Below are 19,991 nucleotides of genomic sequence, written 5' to 3' on the forward strand. Positions count from 1 at the left end.
CCAGGCCCGCCCCGCCCCGCCCCGCCGCGCCCCGCCGCGCCGCGCCGCGCCCGCAGGGCCCCCGGCTCCCGCGCCCGCCTCGGCCGCCGCCACTCGCCGCCGCGCGCCGTCCCGCCCGCGCCCTCCCGCCCCGCGCGCCGCGGCCATGGGGCCCCGAGCCGCCCCGGCGCCCGCGCTGCGACTCGTCGCGCTGGGCACGCTGCTGTGGCGGGCGGCCGGCGCCTGGGAGCTCACGGTGCTGCACACCAACGACGTGCACAGCCGGCTGGAGCAGACCAGCGAGGACTCGAGCAAGTGCGTGGACGCCGGCCGCTGTGTGGGCGGGGTGGCGCGGCTCTTCACCAAGGTGCAGCAGATCCGCCGCTCCGAGCCGCACGTGCTGCTGCTCGACGCCGGCGACCAGTACCAGGGCACCATCTGGTTCACCGTGTACAGGGGCGCCGAGGTGGCGCACTTCATGAACGCCCTGCGCTACGACGCCATGGTAAGAGGGCGCCCCGGCGGCGAGGCTGCGGCGCTCCGCGGAAGCCCGCGTGGAGCAGCGCGCGCGGGGCGGGGGCGGGGGGGCGCCCGGGACCCGGCGCGCGGCGCTGCGCTGCGCGGGTGCAGGCGGCTCCGGCCAGAGAGATGCGGACGCAGAAGCGCCTTGGAGAAAGGGAGTGGAAATGCCAGGGAGGGTGACCAAACCCGAGAGCCGCCTACCTCCGGGAAGCGAACAGGGGGTGGTGGGAGGGGAGGTGGGAGGCACTTGGCGGGATGAGCACTGGGTGTAAGGCTGTTTGTTGGCAAATTGAGCTCCAATTAAAAAAAAAAAAAAGTGCCTTGGAAGATTCGTCCTAAACGGACGGATGCTGGGTCCCCCGCCGGGAGCCCGGGTGTTTAGAGGAGAGGGACTCGGCCCCTCCTCCGGGGAGCGCGTCAGCTGGGGCACCTGGGAGCATCGGCAATTGTGCGGGGTCAGGGACCGGGGTAGCTTGCTTTATTTCGATTTTATTGGAAGGAAAACTTAGGGCCAAAGAGGTGGAGTACAGTGTCCTGGTCGCCAGCTCCAAAAGAGAGAAACCCGGTAAGAATGGGTTCCAGGATATAAGGGAAGGGAGAAGAAATGTGTGGGAAATACCAGAAAGGGAGACAGAACGTGAAGACTCCTAACTGGGAAACGAACTAGGGGTGGGGGAAGGGGAGGAGGGGGTGGGGGTGGGGGTGACTGGGTGAGGGGCACTGGGGGTTATTCTGCATGTTGGTAAATTGAACACCAATAAAAAGTAAATTTATTATATATATATATAAAAAAAAAAGAATGGGTTCCAGGTCCCTTAGACGTCCGAGCTTGAGCCCCATTAAGCTCACAAGCCCCGTCAGATTCCTGGCTCCGCTGTCTTCTGTGTGCAAGTTACGTAGTCGCGCTGTGCCTCAGTTCCAGTATCCGTAGAACGGGGACAACGGATCCACCTCGGCGGGTTCCCTGGCCGTAGTTTGGCCTCCGTAAATGTTAGTTCTTACTATTGCCAGATACCACGCTGCAGGTTTTTTTTTTTTTAAAGGAAGGAAGAAAGAAACTTCCAGAGAGAAGCAAAATGCGAAACACTGGGGTTTCAAACGATTTGGCAGCACAGATTCAGAAAGAGAGTCCGACTGAAGAGAGGAGGCACTCCTGAAGTGTGCAAGCATTGAAGTGCACGCTCCCAAATGCTCTGTGAAAGGCAACGCTTTATTTGCTGGACGAAACCCTAGAGAATGAGCAGAGAGGGGTTATGCAGTAATACATATGACCAAAGCATATATGTGGTTTATTTTTTTCATCAAACCACCGCCCAAGTTTAACCCAGTGTAAAATCCTAGACTAAAGGGATTCTGTGGAGAAACAGGGAACAAGAAATCTTTAGAGCTTTAGAAGAGGAAGAAAAGAGCAAGCAAGGGTCCGTTGGGAAGGAAAGGAGAGCTGTGGTCCAGGCGGGGCCACAGAGGGCTAAACAATACAATTGCCATGAAAACAGCAGAGAGGTTATTTTTTCCCTAAAAACCTAGGAGAAAGGAGGACAGGAAAAGATGATAAGGTAAAGCTGGTTTTTTTTTTTTTTTTTTTTTTTTTTTTTTTTTTTTTGTCCACCGACAAGAAAACTCATTCTAGAGAGATGAGAGATGGGCAGAGTTCCTCTCCACCCTGTCGGTTGTAAGGTTATCAGGGACACTGAAAACAGCAATTCAAACAGCTCCCTAAGCTCCAGAGTCCATGGGTGGGAGGGGTGGGGCTCACCAGCCTGGGTCTGGACCCCACAGAAGAATGGTGGGTCTCAAGAACCCTGTATGGTCTCTCACCTTTGGTATCTCCATAGCCTGATGCTTTTGCATGGGATAATGACAGGATAAATATTTGTTGAATTGAATTGTTACTAGCTTACATCTCCATTTCCTCCCATTGAGGTAAAATAAACATTATGTGAGTTTGTTTTGGTTTCACATATGAATCATAACTCTTAATCTTTTCTTTTCGTGACACCCTTTTCTCCACAGCTATGTGGACTCCTTTTGGTGAAAAAAAAAAAAAAAAAGGAGCATTCCTGGTTTTTCCTAATACAAGCATTTTCCTCCTTAAGTCCAATTGAGCCCGTGATATTAACCACCATAAGCGTTTATGGTAGGACACTGGGTGAGGCTGGAGCAATTTGCTGCAAGTTACAGCGCATCACCCCTGGGACATACTTAGAATGCTTTTTGTTGGATGGAATAGTTTTCTTTTAAGTTTCACTCAAAATAATTGCACTGGGTGCCTGAGGAAAAATAGGCTACTATATAACATTGACAGGAGGTAAAAAGGCAGAGTCTAATGGCCATGTTCCTGATAGTATCTCATCGTCTGTGCCCTTCTGGGGTTTGACAAACATGATTTGACCTGCAAAAAAATATTTATTTATTTATTTATTTATTTATTTATTTATTTATTTATTTATTTATTTACTTATTTATTTATTCATTCATTCACGAGAGACACAGAGAGAGAGCCAGAGACACAGGCAGAGGGAGAAACAGGCTCCGTGCAGGGAGCCCCACAGGGGACTCTATCCCGGGTCTGCAGGACCACACCCTGGGCTGAAGGCTGAGCTAAACCACTGAGCCACCCAGGCTGCAAAACTTTTAGTCTTGTTATGCTTTGACATGCAATAAAGTCCTGCCATATTCCTGTTTCACAGATACTTTTCATTATCCTTTTGCTTATATTATACTAGTCTCAGGGGATTTATTGCTGTTCTGCTGTAAATGTTTGCCTATTCCACCCACTGGCTCAGCACATCTTCAAGCCCAGGAAGCTAGAGATTCTGGTTAGGGTAGAAAGCAGTTGTGGAGGGGCGTCTCCAGTTCTGGAATCTAGCTTAACACCAGGAGTTCCCTAGAGCAGGAGCCTCTGAGGAGGTGTATGCTTTCTAGACCTGCTTGTCCCCGTGAGAGCTGCTGGAGCCTTTCTGATGTCTCTGGAGGCCTGAGGGCAAGCCTGGAGACCCCCCCCCCCCAGACCCAGCTGCTGGGCAGAAAATTCTAGAGGGAGAATTTCAGAAGCCACTAGTTTTGGTGTAACTGTCTCAGTGGAAGAATGAATGTCCCCTGAGGCATAAGGAAGACAGCACAGATGCACTCACACTGTGAGCCTGGCTGTATTCCTTTCTCTGAGCCTCCTGTTCCAGACTGTGAAACAAGAAGGATAACCCCACCCCCCTGTGTAGGATTTTTGTGAGCAGTACATAAGATAACAAATGTAAAAATCCCAAATAAAAATTAAAAAAAAAAAAGGGATCCCTGGATGGCGCAGCGGTTTAGCGCCTGCCTTTGGCCCAGGGCGCGATCCTGGAGACCCGGGATCGAATCCCACGTCGGGCTCCCGGTGCATGGAGCCTACTTCTCCCTCTGCCTATGTCTCTGCCCGCCCCCCCTCTCTGTGACTATCATAAAAATAAATAAATAAATAAATAAATAAATAAATAAATAAATAAATAAATAGGTTTACTCTATTTTTCGTGATTTTCAGGAGTTCTAGGTATTGATCTGTAATCAATTTTGGACATTGCAAATATTTTCTGATTATGTTATGTCTATTAATCCATAGTGTCTTTCGTTGAATAGAAATCATTTAGCATAATCAAATTAATCTCTTTTGCCTTGTGATTTGTGCATTTGAAAGTCTACATAAGAGTTTATTAACTTGAAGTTTATCATCCCCAGTACTCATCACCAGAAATTCAGAGATCAGTGATGCTCTCTGCCTTTTGAGAGATGATAAATTTATAATCTGGGGCTATGCCCTTCACCTCTCTAGGTCCCAGTTTCTCATCTATAAAATAAGAGGTTTGAATCAGCTCATCTCTGAGGTTCCACATATTTCTAAACAAACCACTCTAAGGAATGTTTTGATTGGATTTCAGTTTAGTGAAATGTTTTAATTCAATGAAGGGGCAAGCAGATGGGGCAAAGCTGCAGAGGCAAGAATCTGCAGGATTCTGGACCAGCCTGGACCAGAGCTGAAGCAGCAGGGATCACAGATGATGAAGTTGTGTTGGGTTTACAGGCCACCCTGAAAAGTTTGGGCTCTCCTCTGTTGTCCCAGGGGGCCATTGGAAGTTTCTGTAGGGGGTGACTGTGGTATTTAAAAAAAAAAAAAAAAAGATACTTCATCTTTGTTCCCAGTTCCTGGCACACAGCTCCCAAAACCTTTGGAATCTCCGAGTGATGAGCGTCTTTTGTATGCTAATGAGATGAATGATAGCTGGGGGCCACCAGGTAGTTTCGGACTGGGAGTCAGAAAATCCCAGCCATGATTAGGATTACTGGATTGGAACTTCCAATCTACCAGTATAACTTGGTTGGTCCCAGAACTTAATTTTACACATACATCTGAGTCTGCCTGACAGCTCTCCTAAGTCTCCCTCACCGTTACAGTCACAAAAGCTGGTTCCTTGTAGAGACATGCCTTGGGTCTTCTCCCAGGAACCCTCAGTTGGCCACTGTTTACAGATAAAGAGGTTCTCAGAATTTGAATGGAGTGTTACTCTGTAATAGAAAATGATGGCCTAAGGAATGGTAGGATGGTGAGCCCAGTTTCAAGCCTGTTGTGCCTAAGGCCTATTTATTCATTCAGTCCACGTGTATTCACTAAGCACTAATATGCTAATGAGATGGATGATGGCTGGGGGCCACCAGATAGCTTCGGACTGGCAGTCAGAAAATCCAAGCCATGATTAGAGGATTGGAACTTTCAGCCTCCCCTCAGCCTCCAGGGTATGCAGCGGAGCTGGAGATTGTGGCACTACATGTGTCAGGCCCCATGCTAAGTGCTGAGGACAGTGACTCAGACCTGCTGGGAAGAAACCTGCTATTTGGGGGATAGAAGGCAGTGCCCACTCGAGCCTCTCTTGACCACACAGAGAGTGGGCAAGACCTGTGAAGGAAGGGGATAAGCAGAGCAAAGCAAAAATGACTAAAATTCTAACACCTGACTCTGGGAATTCAAGAACCAAAGATCTGGTCTGCGGAAGACACACCATCAAGCCCACATATGTGCCATATATGCCCAAATGCATAGTGGGCACGTTTCCTCTTTTCCCCAGAAAACTAACCCTGAGCCAAGAGAAGTCACTTTGTATTCGGATGCTTTCAAAGTCTCTCACATCAAAGAAACTCTCAGAATTACTTTATCTTCACTAATAAATCCATGTTTGAGGGAGACAAATTAGCAATACTGGTTTGTGAAGCTTGAAAGAGGTATATTGATGGTGATGGCATTTTTTTTTTTAAGGCAAGGAAAGTTTGTAGCAAAGAAAAGTAGACTCAGACCGCAGAAGGTTTGCCTGTCTGGGTGGTGGTGGATCCCCAAGCCTCAGTGATGTCAGTGTCCCCCACCCAATCCTGTGGCTGTGGTTGTGCCATTTCTACTTCCTCTCTTCCCGAGTGAGTTCCACCACACAAGAGGCAGGCTGAGTGACACTGGCCTCAAGCACCAGACGGAGGAGGCAAAGGCGGTTTCTTAACTCATCTTGTCCTTGTTCTGGCATCTGAGTTTTTCTTAACTAAAAACTGGAAAAAAACAAGTAAATCACACATTGAGTCAGCAGCTTTCTGCACTTCACTCATAAATACATCCAAATACTGGGGGAACTCCTTCCATGTCTGTTTTCTTCAACCACATGACTAGAGTTTGAAAATTCTCTTGACACTTGTTTTCCCCTGAATAATTGATTCTGTGTATAGCCCACACATTAGCTGGAGCCGTCTAGCCCCTCAGAGATCTAGTTAAACCTGCATGGAACCCAATTCAGCGAACAAGTAATTTTCAATGTAATATTGATATGTGTATTTTGCACATAGGGAGTCTGTACATTTTTCCATTAGATATGGAAAATGTGAAATGCTGTCTGTTCAGTACTTGTTCACTTATTCATCCAACAAACATTGAAGTTCCCATGAACTGGGCTGAGTCCCAGGATCTTTTCTGATCAATCAGAGGCCACCTTCACCTGCCAAGACCAACATGCCCTGGCCCAGGACTCGGGGGCTAGAGGGAGCACAACCCAACTCCAGAAATGTGTCAATTCAAACCTAATTTGTAATCACCCCGTCTTTAGGTCGTTGTTGGGTCTCTCTGAATGATTGGCAACTAAGTCCTGTTGTGGAACAGGTCAGGCCTCCCCATGCCTCTCCCATGACAGGGTGTGTTGCTACCTCCCGAGTGTAAATGGCTAAATACCTGTTTTGTGGATTTCGGACAGATGGCTTTTTGACACTGCAGTTGATTTCGGTGGATTAAAACAAATTCTTTTCCTCTGTGTCACAAATACTGCGTTGCACTTAAATCAATTACTTCCGATCTTTCTCTTGTAACATCATGCCTAAACCTCTTGTCTTCACTTGGAACATTTGACTACTCAGCCCCTGAGTTTTCCTTGCCTCATTTGTTTACACAACTGATGTCATTTCCCTGTGAGCTTCTCCTGACCCACGCCAAGGAGGTGAGGCTCACACTCTGAGGGCCTCCAGTCCCTAGTAGGCAGCGTGCACAGTGGCGTTGGCAGAGCAGCAGCGGCAGACTCCCTCACCCGGCCCTCCCTGTGGTCCCCACCTGTTTTACATGTGTATGGATGGAGGGACAGATGGATGTGCTCATGTCTTGTCCTCTCCCTGTCTGCCCTGTCAGCTCCCTTAGGACAAGGACTAGGGCCTTGCTACTTGGCACTCTAGAACCCTGTAAGAAGCTACCTGAGGGGCGCCTGAGTGGCTCAGTGGTTGAGTGTCTGCCTTCAGCTCAGGTCATGATCCAGGGGTCCTGGGATTGAGTCCCACATCGATATCCCCACAGGGAGCCGGCTTCTCCCTCTGCTATGTTTGCCTCTTTCTCTCTGTGTCTCTCATTAATAAATAAATAAAATCTTAAAAAAAAAAAAAGCTGGTTGAATGATACCCATCCCTTCCAGGTATTTACATTAGAGGCAGTTTGATAGAGTGGTTAAGGTCCTGGGTGCTTAAACCTCACTACCTTTGTTCAGACCTCAGCTCTGCCACTTGCTAGTTGTGGGAGCCCTGTGCCTTAGTATCCCATCTATGACAAGGACAAATAGTAGCATCTACCTAATAGCATTGTAAGGTTTAAATGAGTTAATATGTGAACAGGGCCTGCCCATGTAGCATGAGAGTTTTAACTTCTTTTTGTCATATTTTTTGTATTTAAAAAAACTCTTCCTTGAAATTTCCTTATGTCAAATTCCCTGGTAATTTTTACAGTCCTCTGTGAACAAAGCTGAGGCTATGAAATGTCCCCTATCTAACTCAGATACAGATAGCCTTTGAAAGACCAAAGAGTTGGTCTCCTCAGCAGAATTCCAATAGGAAAAGACTCTAAAAAGTTTCATTCTCTCTCTAACTGCCATCATGAAATCTAAATAATGTTCTCACATACACACAAGACACACAAAACAGTTCAACAGACTTTAAAAAAAAAAATCTGCTTCATTCACAAACAAAGACCAGTAAGTTGTGGAAATATAAACTTAAAACACAGGAAATGAAGAGAACCAGGCCAATTGCCCCGAGAGGGTCAGCTGGAAACAGTGATGCAGTTGGCCAAACTTTTCACCTGCTTCTGAGCAGCTTGGTTTCTCTCATTTCACAAGATATTGCTCAACTATTTACCAACTTTTTTTCAATCCTGCCACCTTTGGAAAGTTTTACTATCTCACATTATCAAATCAAAGAGCAAGGTGGACTGTTTAAAAGGAGCCGGTGGAATGGTGGTTTTATCATTCAGTAAACATCTGCTGGGCACCGGCGTCAGGTGTTCATTCGTGTCACCGAGGATAAAAGGAGAGTCGATGCCACTGCTGCCTTTGGGAGAAAGAAGTATGAGCCAACAGCCACAATGAGGTCAAGTGGTATCAGAGACGTGTGTGCAGGGTGTTGCGGATACGGGGCATCTACCGTGGGGGTAACACAGAGGGCTTCACAGGGAAGTCACATTGAGCTGCATCGAAGACCCTATATTGCTTGGGTAGTTTAGTGTGCCTGGAACTGAGGGCACCTGAAGTTTGATAGAGGAAATGAATCCACTCACAGAAGTCAGGAAGGGGCTCCTGTGATGTCTGAGGAGTCAGGACTATGATTTCAGCGGGCTGTGGGAGGCCTTGCGAGAACTCAAACCCGGGGTTAGAAGCAGTGCATGCAATCTTTTGGAAATGCATTCTGACAGCCTGCCATGAATGGGCAGGAAGTTTGTGAGCCTGGTGGGCAGGAGACCTGCTTCGAAGACTCCAGAAAGGTCTGGATGAGGAGTGAGGAGGCAGAGGGGACAGCAAGAGTGTGGTAGAGGATGGTGTAGGAGCAGTACCCACAGGACTTCGTTGCTGGTTGGCCACAACAGGGGGCCCAGGGAGACTGGGCAAGGGATGCCCAGGTGTTTCACTGCTTCTCTGGGTGTTTCTTGGTAGTTGTAGAAGCTCCCTTCCAACATCTGGGACCACATGCATCCTCACAAGTGTCTCATTAATGGGACGCGTAGGCGGCTCAGAGTTTTAGCGCCGCCTTTCAGCCCAGGACATGATCCTGGAGTCCCGGGATCGAGTCCCGTGTAGGGCTCCCTGCGTGGAGCCTGCTTCTCCCTCTGCCTATGTCTCTGCCTCTGTGTGTGTGTGTGTGTGTGTGTGTGTCTTATGAATGAATAAATAAAATCTTAAAAAAAATGTGTCTCATTCACAAGCTTACTGGGTAAGTGTCCTTCTCTACTGGTTGTTGGTCTGGCAGGGGACTCCTCAATGGCCAGCAGATAGGGAGGAATGGGGACCCATGGGGAGGGTGTGGGAGAAAGAGAGGGCAGTGGCCACCAAAACACCCCAGACAGCTCCCTATGGTGTCTGCCCCAATGGCCCAGCCCAGAGGGCACATTGTCAGTGTCTGGCTTCAGGCTGGGCAGGCCTGGGATGAAGAGGGTCATTCCAAATGTTGGAAAAAATCTAAATTTTCTGGTAACACTTGGAATAAAAATTCTCCTATAGGTAGAGTCTGACCAAGGAAGCGGACCAGGAGCTTGCCAGAGCTAAGCCACTGTGGCCTCTTCATAGCTTTATTTATTTTGGGACATGAAACCCAGTTGAGAATGCAACCTCTGTGTGAGGTGTTGCCTAACAGGTTCTAGTCCTAGGAGGCTTTTTCAGGTCTCAGGGCTTTGCAGCTTCCTTGCCTTCTATGACCAAGTTAACTGCTAAAATTATTACTCTGGCTACTGTGACCATTCATCAGAGGCTTTCAAAACAGAACTCTTCAGCAGCTTGGTACTAGAAGTCAGAGAGACTGTGTCTTGTAACCTCTTTTCCCAATGCACCACACCGAGATGTGATGACACTGGTACAGGGTTCCGGGTGACGTGGGGGAGGCCGCTAATGGCAACCAGCCCAGAGGCAGAGGACCAAGGCTCCAGCCTTCAGAATTAATTCTCTGCCTCTTTCCTCCACACCCACCAATTATTTATTTACTTGTTCATTTGTTTGGTAAATTTTTACCAAGTATTCCACCTGTGTTAGAGACATTTTAAATGAATTATGGGAGTCAATTAATGCATATTATTAATAAACTGCTTTGATCAATCAGCTGTAACTGCAGAGATCAGAAAGGGAAGATTTTTACATGAAAGTAGAATATTCCAAAATAATGAAAGACCTTCGTGGAAGGGTGTCAGATGGCCACTGACTTTGGTGTCCCCTCCTGCAGACCATAAATAAATCCCAGTATCAAGGCTCAGGTGGACCCACTCCTACAACAGAGAGCATTTTCTCTCTTACTCTCGGCCCAAGGAGTGTTCCATCTGCTTGTTCGGTACCAGTGCCTTAGTACCAACGGCACATTATTTACAGGTGAAATGAGGAAATGAATAAATACCACTCCTCCTAGGAAGTGCTTTGAGAAAGAAAAAGCATGGAAGTTGGCACACAGGCTCAGAGGACAATGTGGTCGGGCAGCAGCATGTCAGGGTGACTGCTGGGTTCCGTAGTAGATTCCAGCCACACTACACATGGAACAAACACGGGAAAGAGAAAAATCAGAAAGTATTCTTTCCTCTTTCTTTCCAAGCATGGTCTCTAACATTTGTTACTCACTGAATGTATATGCTGTTGTTGGAAGTCAATAAATAGATTCCGCACATAATTACTATCTTAAGGCAAGCATGAAAAATAATTTCATCTCCAATGGCAGCTCCACTTGATTGACAGTAACTCCCTGCGGGGCTAAGGTAAGAAGAATTCTGAGGCTCAGTTTGAACACAGTAGGAAAGACGAATTCAGTCAATTGATTGGCATCTTTCATGGACAGAGGAAGAGGTGGAGGAGAATGACATTATGACATCACGTATTTGTTTGCACTGTATCCAAGAGACAATGATTGAACGTTAGTTTCAATTCTGTTTAGCATATGGTGCATTTGGAAATAAAATGATTAAAGATGTAGCCGCCTCATAATCACCTGGAAATTTATCTACATGATGATGTTGTTTATCCACAAATGGAAGGTCGGCTTTGGCCTGTATCCAGAATTCATAAGAATGACAACTGAAGTGTAGACACAGGCTTTCCCTCACTCCTCACTGCAGGGTGTTGTTAGTAATCCAACAAGAAACTTAGAGCCAGAAGTTTCATTCTTCCATTGCTGCTTCCCATGACCAGCCTTCTGGGCTTTATCTTTAGGCAGCAGAGCGTTTCTCCAAAGCCACTAGACTTTGACACATTATCCACATCAAATGTAAATATTAACAGACCCCTACAGAAGGTGTTAAACAAATGAGCCTCTATTCCTCACCTCGGAGTTGATTTAACAAGAGTTTATTTAAGAAGAATCACAAAGAATCAGATCTCTTTCTGTCCTTACAGTTTCATTTGTGTTCTGCTTTAAATGCCAGCAACATTTCAGGAGTTTAGGCAGTTGAACATTCTTGGCTGGGCTAGATGGAACTGAAAAAAGTTTTTTTCATATAAGAGCACCGGTTTTTTCTTTTTTGTCTTTTTAAATAGTGTCTTGGGGGATCCCTGGGTGGCTCAGCGGTTGAACATCTGCCTTTGACTTGGGGCATGATCCCCGATTCCCAGAATCGAGTCCCGCCTTGGGCTCCTTGCATGAAGCCCGCTTCTCCTCCCTCTTCCAGGTTCTCTGCCTCTCTTTAAATAGATAAGATAAATCTTTAAATAGATAAGATAAAGATAGATAGATAGATGATAGATAGATAGATAGATAGATAGATAGATAGATAGATAGATAGATAGTTAGTTCTGGGTTTCTACACGACGGAAGCAGTGAGGGTGAAGTCTGACAGGGCTAGACCAGAGGCTTACATTAGGTTTCTGTAATTTTGATGTTGGAAATTTTGAAGGTCATTTCACTACACTCAGCTTCCTTAAATTACAGAAAAGTGCATTTGAAGAAATTTAGTGTTTATAGTAAAAATACACAAGATTGTCATAGATCTAGGATCAGTGAATGATGAATAGGATTAGTAAACGAATGCAATGTTAGAAATGAAATGATTGGAAAGTAAAAAAAAGAGGGAGAGAACATAAGAATATGATTTAGGTCAGAAAAAAACACTTGCCTGATGTGAGGATTATAGCAATAATGGCAGGTAACTGGGTAGCCTGGGTGGCTCAGCGGTTTGGCGCCTGCCTTCGGCCCAGGGCGTGATCCTGGAGACGGGATCGAGTCCTATGTCGGGCTCCCCACATAGAGCCTGCTTCTCCCTCTGCCTGTCTCTGCCCTTTCTCTCTCTCTCTCTCTGTGTCTCTCATGAATAAATAAATAAAATCTTTAAAAAGAATGGCAGGTAACAGTTTAGCTCAGATCAGGATTGGTTATTAAAATCATAGGGGGGAGCTTTGGACAGAGCAGCAAAAAACTGATGAGCACACTTAAGGAAAGGTACAGGAATTTTCACAAAGGACCAAAAAAGGCAGAATGATACTGCAGTATGAATTTGCATAAATTTTCTTATGTTTGTACTACAAATGCTCTGTAAGATGTAATGGAATGTGAAAAGGTAACCTGCCTTGATGTGTTCTATCCTTCATTGCTCTGCTCTTGAACAGGCTTTTCCTGAGCTATTCTCATATTAATAAAAGTAATAGAAATGAATAAGAATCAATGTATTTCTATATTGTACACCTAAAACTAATATAATACTGTATGTTAACTAACTGTAGTTAAAGTAAAAACTTAAAAAAAATTATTTAACACATTTCTTAAGCACCTGCTGTATGTCAACAGAGAGCAAGTAGACTCAAGTGAGTGGTGTGCCTCTCCTTCCCAATAGCTCACGAATAATGAAGTTGTAATCAATGCAATGGAGGAGGAGAAATGGATCAGAGAAAGTTAAGGTGGGGAAATGAAAAGCGGAGTTTATTAAAAAAAAATAAGTATTTCAAAAGGAATTTTTCTGCAAAGGAATTTTCATAGGAAAAGATAGCTGTGTATAGAAGAAAGAAATTTGTTAGAGACTCTTCTCTTTTAGTTATTCATTCAGTGGTGCACCGTTGCTCTGCTCCTGGGATCGTGCTGGACGCTAGAGGGCCTGAGTGGGCAGGTGCGGGGTGCACAGAGGCGACCATCAGAGCAGAGGAAATACACCTAACTCAGAGAGGGAACTCAGTGAAGGGTTCTTGGAAAGTATCTCTTCTGGAAGGATCATAACACTTTAGGAGCTAAAGCCATTGATTGAATAAGGTAGTAAAGGCATGGTAGGAAAAAGGAATACTTCTATGTACTGCATTCTGTTCATCTACCTATCTGTATTTCAATCAAACATTTTCCTGTTATATGTAAAGGGACAAAGATGAGTGAGATCATGAAAACTGCAAGTACTTAGGATCTCATTCCAAGTGCTCCCTATCTACTAGGCCTTATACAAAGCTCTTCATACCCAAGCATAGAGGTGAAGAAGTTGCAGCCAATTAATGCAGCCAATTAGGAGTCAAACAGAAGTGCTTCTAATCCCCGCTCTACCACTTACCAATTGCATGACCTTGAACTATTTATTAAATGTCTCCAGGTCTCAGTTTTTCTCATCTGTAAAATGATAATAGTAATAATACCAATCTCACAGCACAGAACCAGGTTTTCTTACAAAATCACTTTGCATGATGCTGGTGTGTAGCAAGTGCTTAGTAAATGCTGACTCATTTTCATTACAACCTCTCTTTTATTCACTGCTCTTCCAGAGAACGCTGTGGTTTACGAGTGTGCTCCGGTCAAGTTCATAAGTGGTGGTGCGAGCCCTGTCCAGTTGTCTTATACTTGAGCGGGTGGTGGGTGTCAGAAATAAAGGCTGGAGGGGAAGGCAAGATCAGATCTCAAAGAGCCTTATTGCTCAGTGAGCTCAGGATGTTGAATTTTATCCCAAGAGCAGTGGAGAGTCACCATAGGACCTTACGGTTGAGTTTGACAAGATAAACTGTCAATTTAGAAATTGACATTTTAGAAAGATTTTTCTGGCAGCACTATGTTGAATGGTTTAGAGCAGGGAATGGCGCCAGCTGAAGCCAGTGAGGAGGCTGTGGCAGTGGTCCAGGAGGGAACAGGCGAGGAATGCACACAGGAAGATGAATGAAACGGAGCATTTAGGCAAAGATGGGATGCTGGTGAGGGAAGGGCCAGAGCGAGCAAGTGGGGGGCATTCAGCTGCCCCAGGTTTCTGGCTTCCTTGACTGGGTAGATGGTGGCAGCTTGGGCCAATGTGGAAAGTACTGGAGGAAGGGGCTTTGAGCACGGTAAATGTGGGTGCTTGCGAGTTCGTGAGGGGCCACAGCGCTGAGCAGGGTGGAGGCAGCGGGACGCAGTGGCTCAGGGAGCACACAGGCTGGCGGGGACCCCACGAACGTGCTGAACATGCCTTCAGAGTGTGGAATGTGCTAGGAAGGGAATGGGGCCCGTAAGAGAATTCAGGAGGTCAGGGTCACCAGCCGGCACTGCCAGGTCTGTTCCCAGATGACCTAAGTGAAGTCAAAGCAGGTGTGAAAGTTAGAGACTCCTGGTTTGCGTGCTAAGTCAGCAAACAGCCTGCCAGAGCAGGTAAGCAGGTCCCTAGTGGAGATGGGCTATGCTAGGAGGCCAAAGGAGGAAGGGGCGGAAGGGCTTTCAGGGGAGGTGGCTGGAATGGCGTGTTTTGTCAGGGTTCCTCTGGGGGAGGCTGCCAGATGTCAGAGTGGTGGTTTTGAACCCAGCGGCACCTCCCGGAGCAGTGAGGAATGGGAGAGAGCAAAGAAGGTGGGAGGTGCGGGCGTCTCTAACCAGCTCCCTACCGCAAGTCCTGTGCTCGGGCAGGTCAGCAACATTGCACCGTCCTGATGTGCCTTGGATGGGGAACTGCTGGGAATGAAACCCAGGGCGACCCAGAGCTGCCCGAAGGAGGAAACCTGTGCCACCCTGTACAATGTGGAGCATGTCACCTGTTTGCCTTTGGGGATCCTCATTTTCCCCGAAGAAATAGAGGAACACACAGTCCTTGGGAAGAAACAGCTTTGGGAGCATCAGGGAGTAATGGCCCGGGAGATGGGAGATGGGATGAGGAGAGGCTCTGGTCTCTATCAACAATACATTTCCAGTCGTCTTTTGCTGAAGTCCTGTTGATTGTAATCGTTCTCCCAGCAGCTGGGTGCTCGGAATGGTCAGGCAGGTGGATTCAAACGTGGGTTTATGAGAGAGAACGGAACTTGAAGAGGCTGGGCAATGCAGCCAATTAGGAAATGCAGATTCTGGAACTTGCCCTGGATCTGGGGATGGCAGGACAGTGGACATGGAGCCAGCTTTCCAGGTGACCCTTAAATGCATTGATGCCACCTTCAGTAGGTGGTGTGGGACCTGGGAAGCAATTCTCAAATGAGCCTGGTGATCTGTGGGTCCATGGGCCCTGGGGTCCAACCCCAGGGTCACTGAGTAACATCTCTGGGTGTGAGGGTGGCAGAGGTCATGAGGTCAGCTCCTAGAGCCCCATCAGGTTTGAGAGGACTAATACAATATCCTTTACAGTATGTTTTTGCTAGAAATTCCAGAGTACCTAATTCTTGTTCTCTTTTTCCCTTTCTACTAGGCACTGGGAAATCATGAATTTGATAATGGTGTAGAAGGACTGATTGATCCACTCCTCAAAGAGGCCAGATTTCCAATTCTGAGTGCAAATATCAAAGCAAAGGGGCCACTAGCATCTCAAATATCAGGACTTTATTTGCCATATAAAATTCTTCCTGTTGGTGATGAAGTTGTGGGAATTGTTGGATATACTTCAAAAGAAACCCCTTTTCTCTCAAATCCAGGTATTTTCTACTTCTATAGCACTCGTTTCTTACAAAGAGATATATTAAGTCAGAGCTTGGCATTATTTTTACGGACTGTAGGTACAAGTAGGAACAATGTGTGGTGTTGGGCAAATGGTATACTTAGAATAATGTTGATAAATCCAGTCTGGTGGTTTCAATATTATTCTAAACTACTTAAAGACATTGGTATTTTGTTCAGTGAACTTCTTTGTTGACCTACATGGTATCTTTGTTTAATTCAGTATCCATTCAGAATGGACAAGAAAGCCATTTACATCCAGTGCTAAACACCACAGTCATTTACTGGAGAATGAACCATAACTGACTGCCCTTTTTCCTGTGGAGCCAGAGTGCTCAGGTCTAGGGTTTTACCTCAGTTTACCTTACCTTTGCTTTTTTAGTATGGTTAGTATCTGTCTAGTTAACTCTCCTTTCTCCCTTTTCATTATTTATCTCTTTTTAATAATCTTGTTATATTTGGTTTTCTGATGAATACATATCCTTGAAAGGTCTCACAGTATATATGATCTAATATAAATATTTTATTTATACTTACATACATATATAATCCTGAAGGTATTCAAGAAACATTTTTGAGCCACTTTTACAGGAACACTTTCAACAAAACACTTTGGTAGTGAGAACGAAAATGATATTTTTTTCTAAATTATCCAAACCAATTTTCTTCCCATATTTGAAGGAAAAAAAATGGAAACTAACAGAAATAAAGGTACAGCATAAGGAATTTAATACAATGGTATTGTAGTAGCATTGTGTGGTGATGGGTGGCTCCCCTTGTGGTTCTGAACATAGTGGAAAAAAGAAAAAAAAACAGGAGAAGGAAAACTAGGAGCCAGGGTTTTCATTAAGAATTCACTGATAAAAAAAAAAAAAAGAATTCACTGATAAAAGGATCCCTGGGTGGCTCAGCGGTTTGGCGCCTGCCTTTGGCCCAGGGCACGATCCTGGAGTCCCGGGATCGAGTCCCACGTCGGGCTCCCGGTGTGGAGCCTGCTTCTCCCTCCTCCTGTGTCTGCTTCTCTCTCTCTCTCTCTCTCTCTCTCTATGTCTGTCATAAATGAATAAATGAATAAATCTTAAAAAAAAAAGAATTCACTGATAAAAGACATACACTCATCTAACGATTAGAAAAGTGATACATTTATTGTTGTGGTTGGTCCAGGCCATTGGAAAGAACAGGAAGGTCAGCCATGCTGGGTCCTATGCGGCCCGGTGCTGCTCTGAGGGGAGTAAGTCCTGCAGCGGCTGGGAGGCTGGGAGGCAGGCCAGGCACAGGGCTTCTCTGCTCCCTACTGGCAGAGGAGGTGGGGATTATCAGGCCCTCCATGTGGCAGGTAGGCATCTCTCCCCAGGTGTCCAAGCCTTTGCACACTGTGTGACACAGTCAACAAGGAGCTGTGGTTGAGCCAGTTGGCTGTAGTGGACATGATGTGTCACCAGCTTTCAGAGTGTTTCAGAAGTGCTCTTCTAAGCACGGTGTGGTCACGTCAGCTGACAACACTGGGTTGCTCTCCACCCCACCCAACCTGACCATGGTCCTCTCCTTCCTTCTCAATAAATATTGCCAGAATGAACAGTGAGAGCAGTGACGTATGGGGGCCCCAATTACAAAAGAGCAAAGAATTCAGTTTCCTGGAACAGAGGTTCCCAGCAGGGAAAGCAAAAAGTTGGGCAAGGACTGGATTGTAGGGCCTTCTGAATCACTGACCAAGGAGTTCAGGCATGATGGGGAGAAAAGCGTTATCCCTTCTGGAATAATCACCAATAAGAAAAGAGGGTGGAAAGACAAAGGCAATCATCCCTCCTTTGCTGGGACTCTGATAGCACCCCATATTAACCCTTTAGCGGGCTGCTGTGTCTGGAGAGGTGATGGCCTCCCAGCATTCCCAGGAGAGAAAGGCTGGATGGTGCAGGGACTGATGCTGGTGCTAGGGAGAGGTGGATCAGTGTTTCTGGGGACCCTTGCTCTGCCAAGACCACAGGCCCAGCAAGTAGGTTCTTCTTACAAATCTCTGGCCTCTCATCCAGCCCTTTCCCTCCGGCCCTCATAGCCTGGGTGCCCACAGGAATAATTGATAGTCCTAGCACATTTCATCTATTTTAGCTGGATAATGAAATTCCTGCAACGCCTCAAGATATCCTGAAATATATGCCATGCTTTCTTACATGTGTGATGACTGATCCCGAGAGACTCCTGATGTGTTAGAACGCATTCCTTTGTCCTCAGAGGCACTTCTCTGAATTTTTCTTCCTTCTTGCCAGCCAAACTAAAGCAGAGGATAGTAGATTCTCCTTCATTCATTCATCCTTTCTTTCCTCTGAGTGCCTACGTGCCTAGGCACCAGGGATGCCGACCAAAAAAAAAAAATCCTTACCTACTGCAGTTTATAGATTTTGTGGGCAAATAAATGAGTAGAATATTTGGCATGTCAGAAGGTGCTAAGCAGTAGGGGGGATGGCAAATGTGTCAGGGGGGTGGGGGTGGGTGCACCTTGTCAATTTAGAGGAAGGCTCAGGGAATGCGCAGAGAAGGTGACATGGCACCAAGGGGTGAGCAGGGAGCCCGGACTTCTTGGAGTGGTCACCAGGAAGCAGATTACTCCTGATGTTTTCATGGCAGACGATGGTGGCCAAGCTGCTGCAACTCCTGACGTTGAAGTGGTGCCTATGAGCTAGTGACAGTGCTGCCAGTCTGATGTGGCACCTCTGTGAGTGGCTAATTTTCAGGCCTGGGTCTGCACAGTCACACCCACACTCAGCAGCCTGTACCACGGGGGCACGACAGGGGGCAGGAAGCAGCCAGAGATGTGTACACTGCCAGCGCCAGCTGTACCGGAGGAGACCCTGTCTAATGCAGAGCTCAGTGATGCTCTAATATTGAGCTTAGCAAATGAACAAGGCACGGTATCAACTGGTGTGGTAAGCTTGACATTCAAGGACTAGTTGCTGACAGATATTGAAGTTTGAAGACTGATTATCTTGAACCTGCAAACGAAGCCTTAGAGGTACTAATCTGGGCTTTTTCCCCCTCAGCTTTATTGAGCTATAACCAACACACAGCACTGTATAAGTGTATGAACAACGTGATGACTTGACATACATATCACACAACAGGCTCATGGGCTCAGGCATTTTCTGCCTTGGCATAAGGGAAGTCTAAGTCTAAAAACACATTTTTGAAAAATAGATAGGTCTCCAGGTCTGAAGCCTCCTCATAGCTGACGATTGAATTAGTGCAACATAATATCATTCACAACCCAAACCCAGTGCAACACGAAGTGAATATAACTAAGGATATTGATGTGATTTTTTTTTGGCTTTCTAGGGATTTTATATTTAATTTATAAATAGTTTTGGTTTTGTGATTTAAGAGCTTTAGTAGATAAAGCTGTTTTTACTCTACATGTTAGTATGTGTAATAAGTCATATAATAAAAATGATTAATAAATGTCCATCTTATTTATTTTGTTCCTTAGGAAGGAATTTAGTATTTGAAGATGAAATCACTGCATTGCAGCCTGAAGTAGATAAGCTGAAAACTCTAAATGTGAACAAAATCATTGCACTGGGACATTCTGGTTTCGAAATGGATAAACTCATCGCTCAGAAAGTGAAGGGTGTGGACATTGTGGTAGGAGGACACTCCAACACATTCCTTTACACAGGTAATTGTTTCAAAAGGATTATACTGGCCAGGATGTCTAGATAACTTACTTTGTTTTTTGTTTTTTTTAATATTTTTACTACTATTTAACGTAATATAAATGACATATATTTTGTAACATGTAATATATATGTAATACACATACATGGTAACGTGTAAATCTTATTCAGAGACATTATTTTTTTAAGATTTTATTTATTTATTCATGAGAGACACAGAGAGGGTGGGGAGAGAGAGAGAGAGAGAGAGAGAGACAGAGGCAGAGACACAGGCAGAGGGAGAAGCAGGCTCCATGCAGGGAGCCTGACATGGGACTCGATCCCAGGTCTCCAGGGTCACACCCTGGGCCAAAGGTGGCACTAAACCGCTGAGCCACCGGGGCTGCCCTTATTCAGAGATATTATTAAGAATAATTTATTGGTTTCATGATTATGTCAATTCCATTTCTTTATGTATATTATAAATATATAAAACATATGTACAAA

The 19,991-nt window shown here is 45.8% G+C and overlaps 1 protein-coding gene across 1 annotated transcript in view; it reads left to right on the forward strand.

Moving 5' to 3' along the window:
• Positions 1-103: 103 nt before the first annotated feature.
• NT5E (5'-nucleotidase ecto) overlaps positions 104-19,991 on the forward strand; it is a 41,260-nt gene continuing 21,372 nt past the window's right edge. Inside the window, exons 1-3 of the mRNA XM_055330537.1 lie at positions 104-484; positions 15,596-15,818; positions 19,319-19,507. Coding sequence (XP_055186512.1) covers positions 146-484; positions 15,596-15,818; positions 19,319-19,507 — 751 coding nt within the window. The 5' untranslated portion in view covers positions 104-145. The remainder of the gene's footprint in view (positions 485-15,595; positions 15,819-19,318; positions 19,508-19,991) is intronic.

The sequence above is a fragment of the Nyctereutes procyonoides genome, unplaced genomic scaffold (genome assembly GCF_905146905.1).
Source record: "Nyctereutes procyonoides isolate TBG_1078 unplaced genomic scaffold, NYPRO_anot_genome, whole genome shotgun sequence".
Taxonomy (NCBI): domain Eukaryota; kingdom Metazoa; phylum Chordata; class Mammalia; order Carnivora; family Canidae; genus Nyctereutes; species Nyctereutes procyonoides.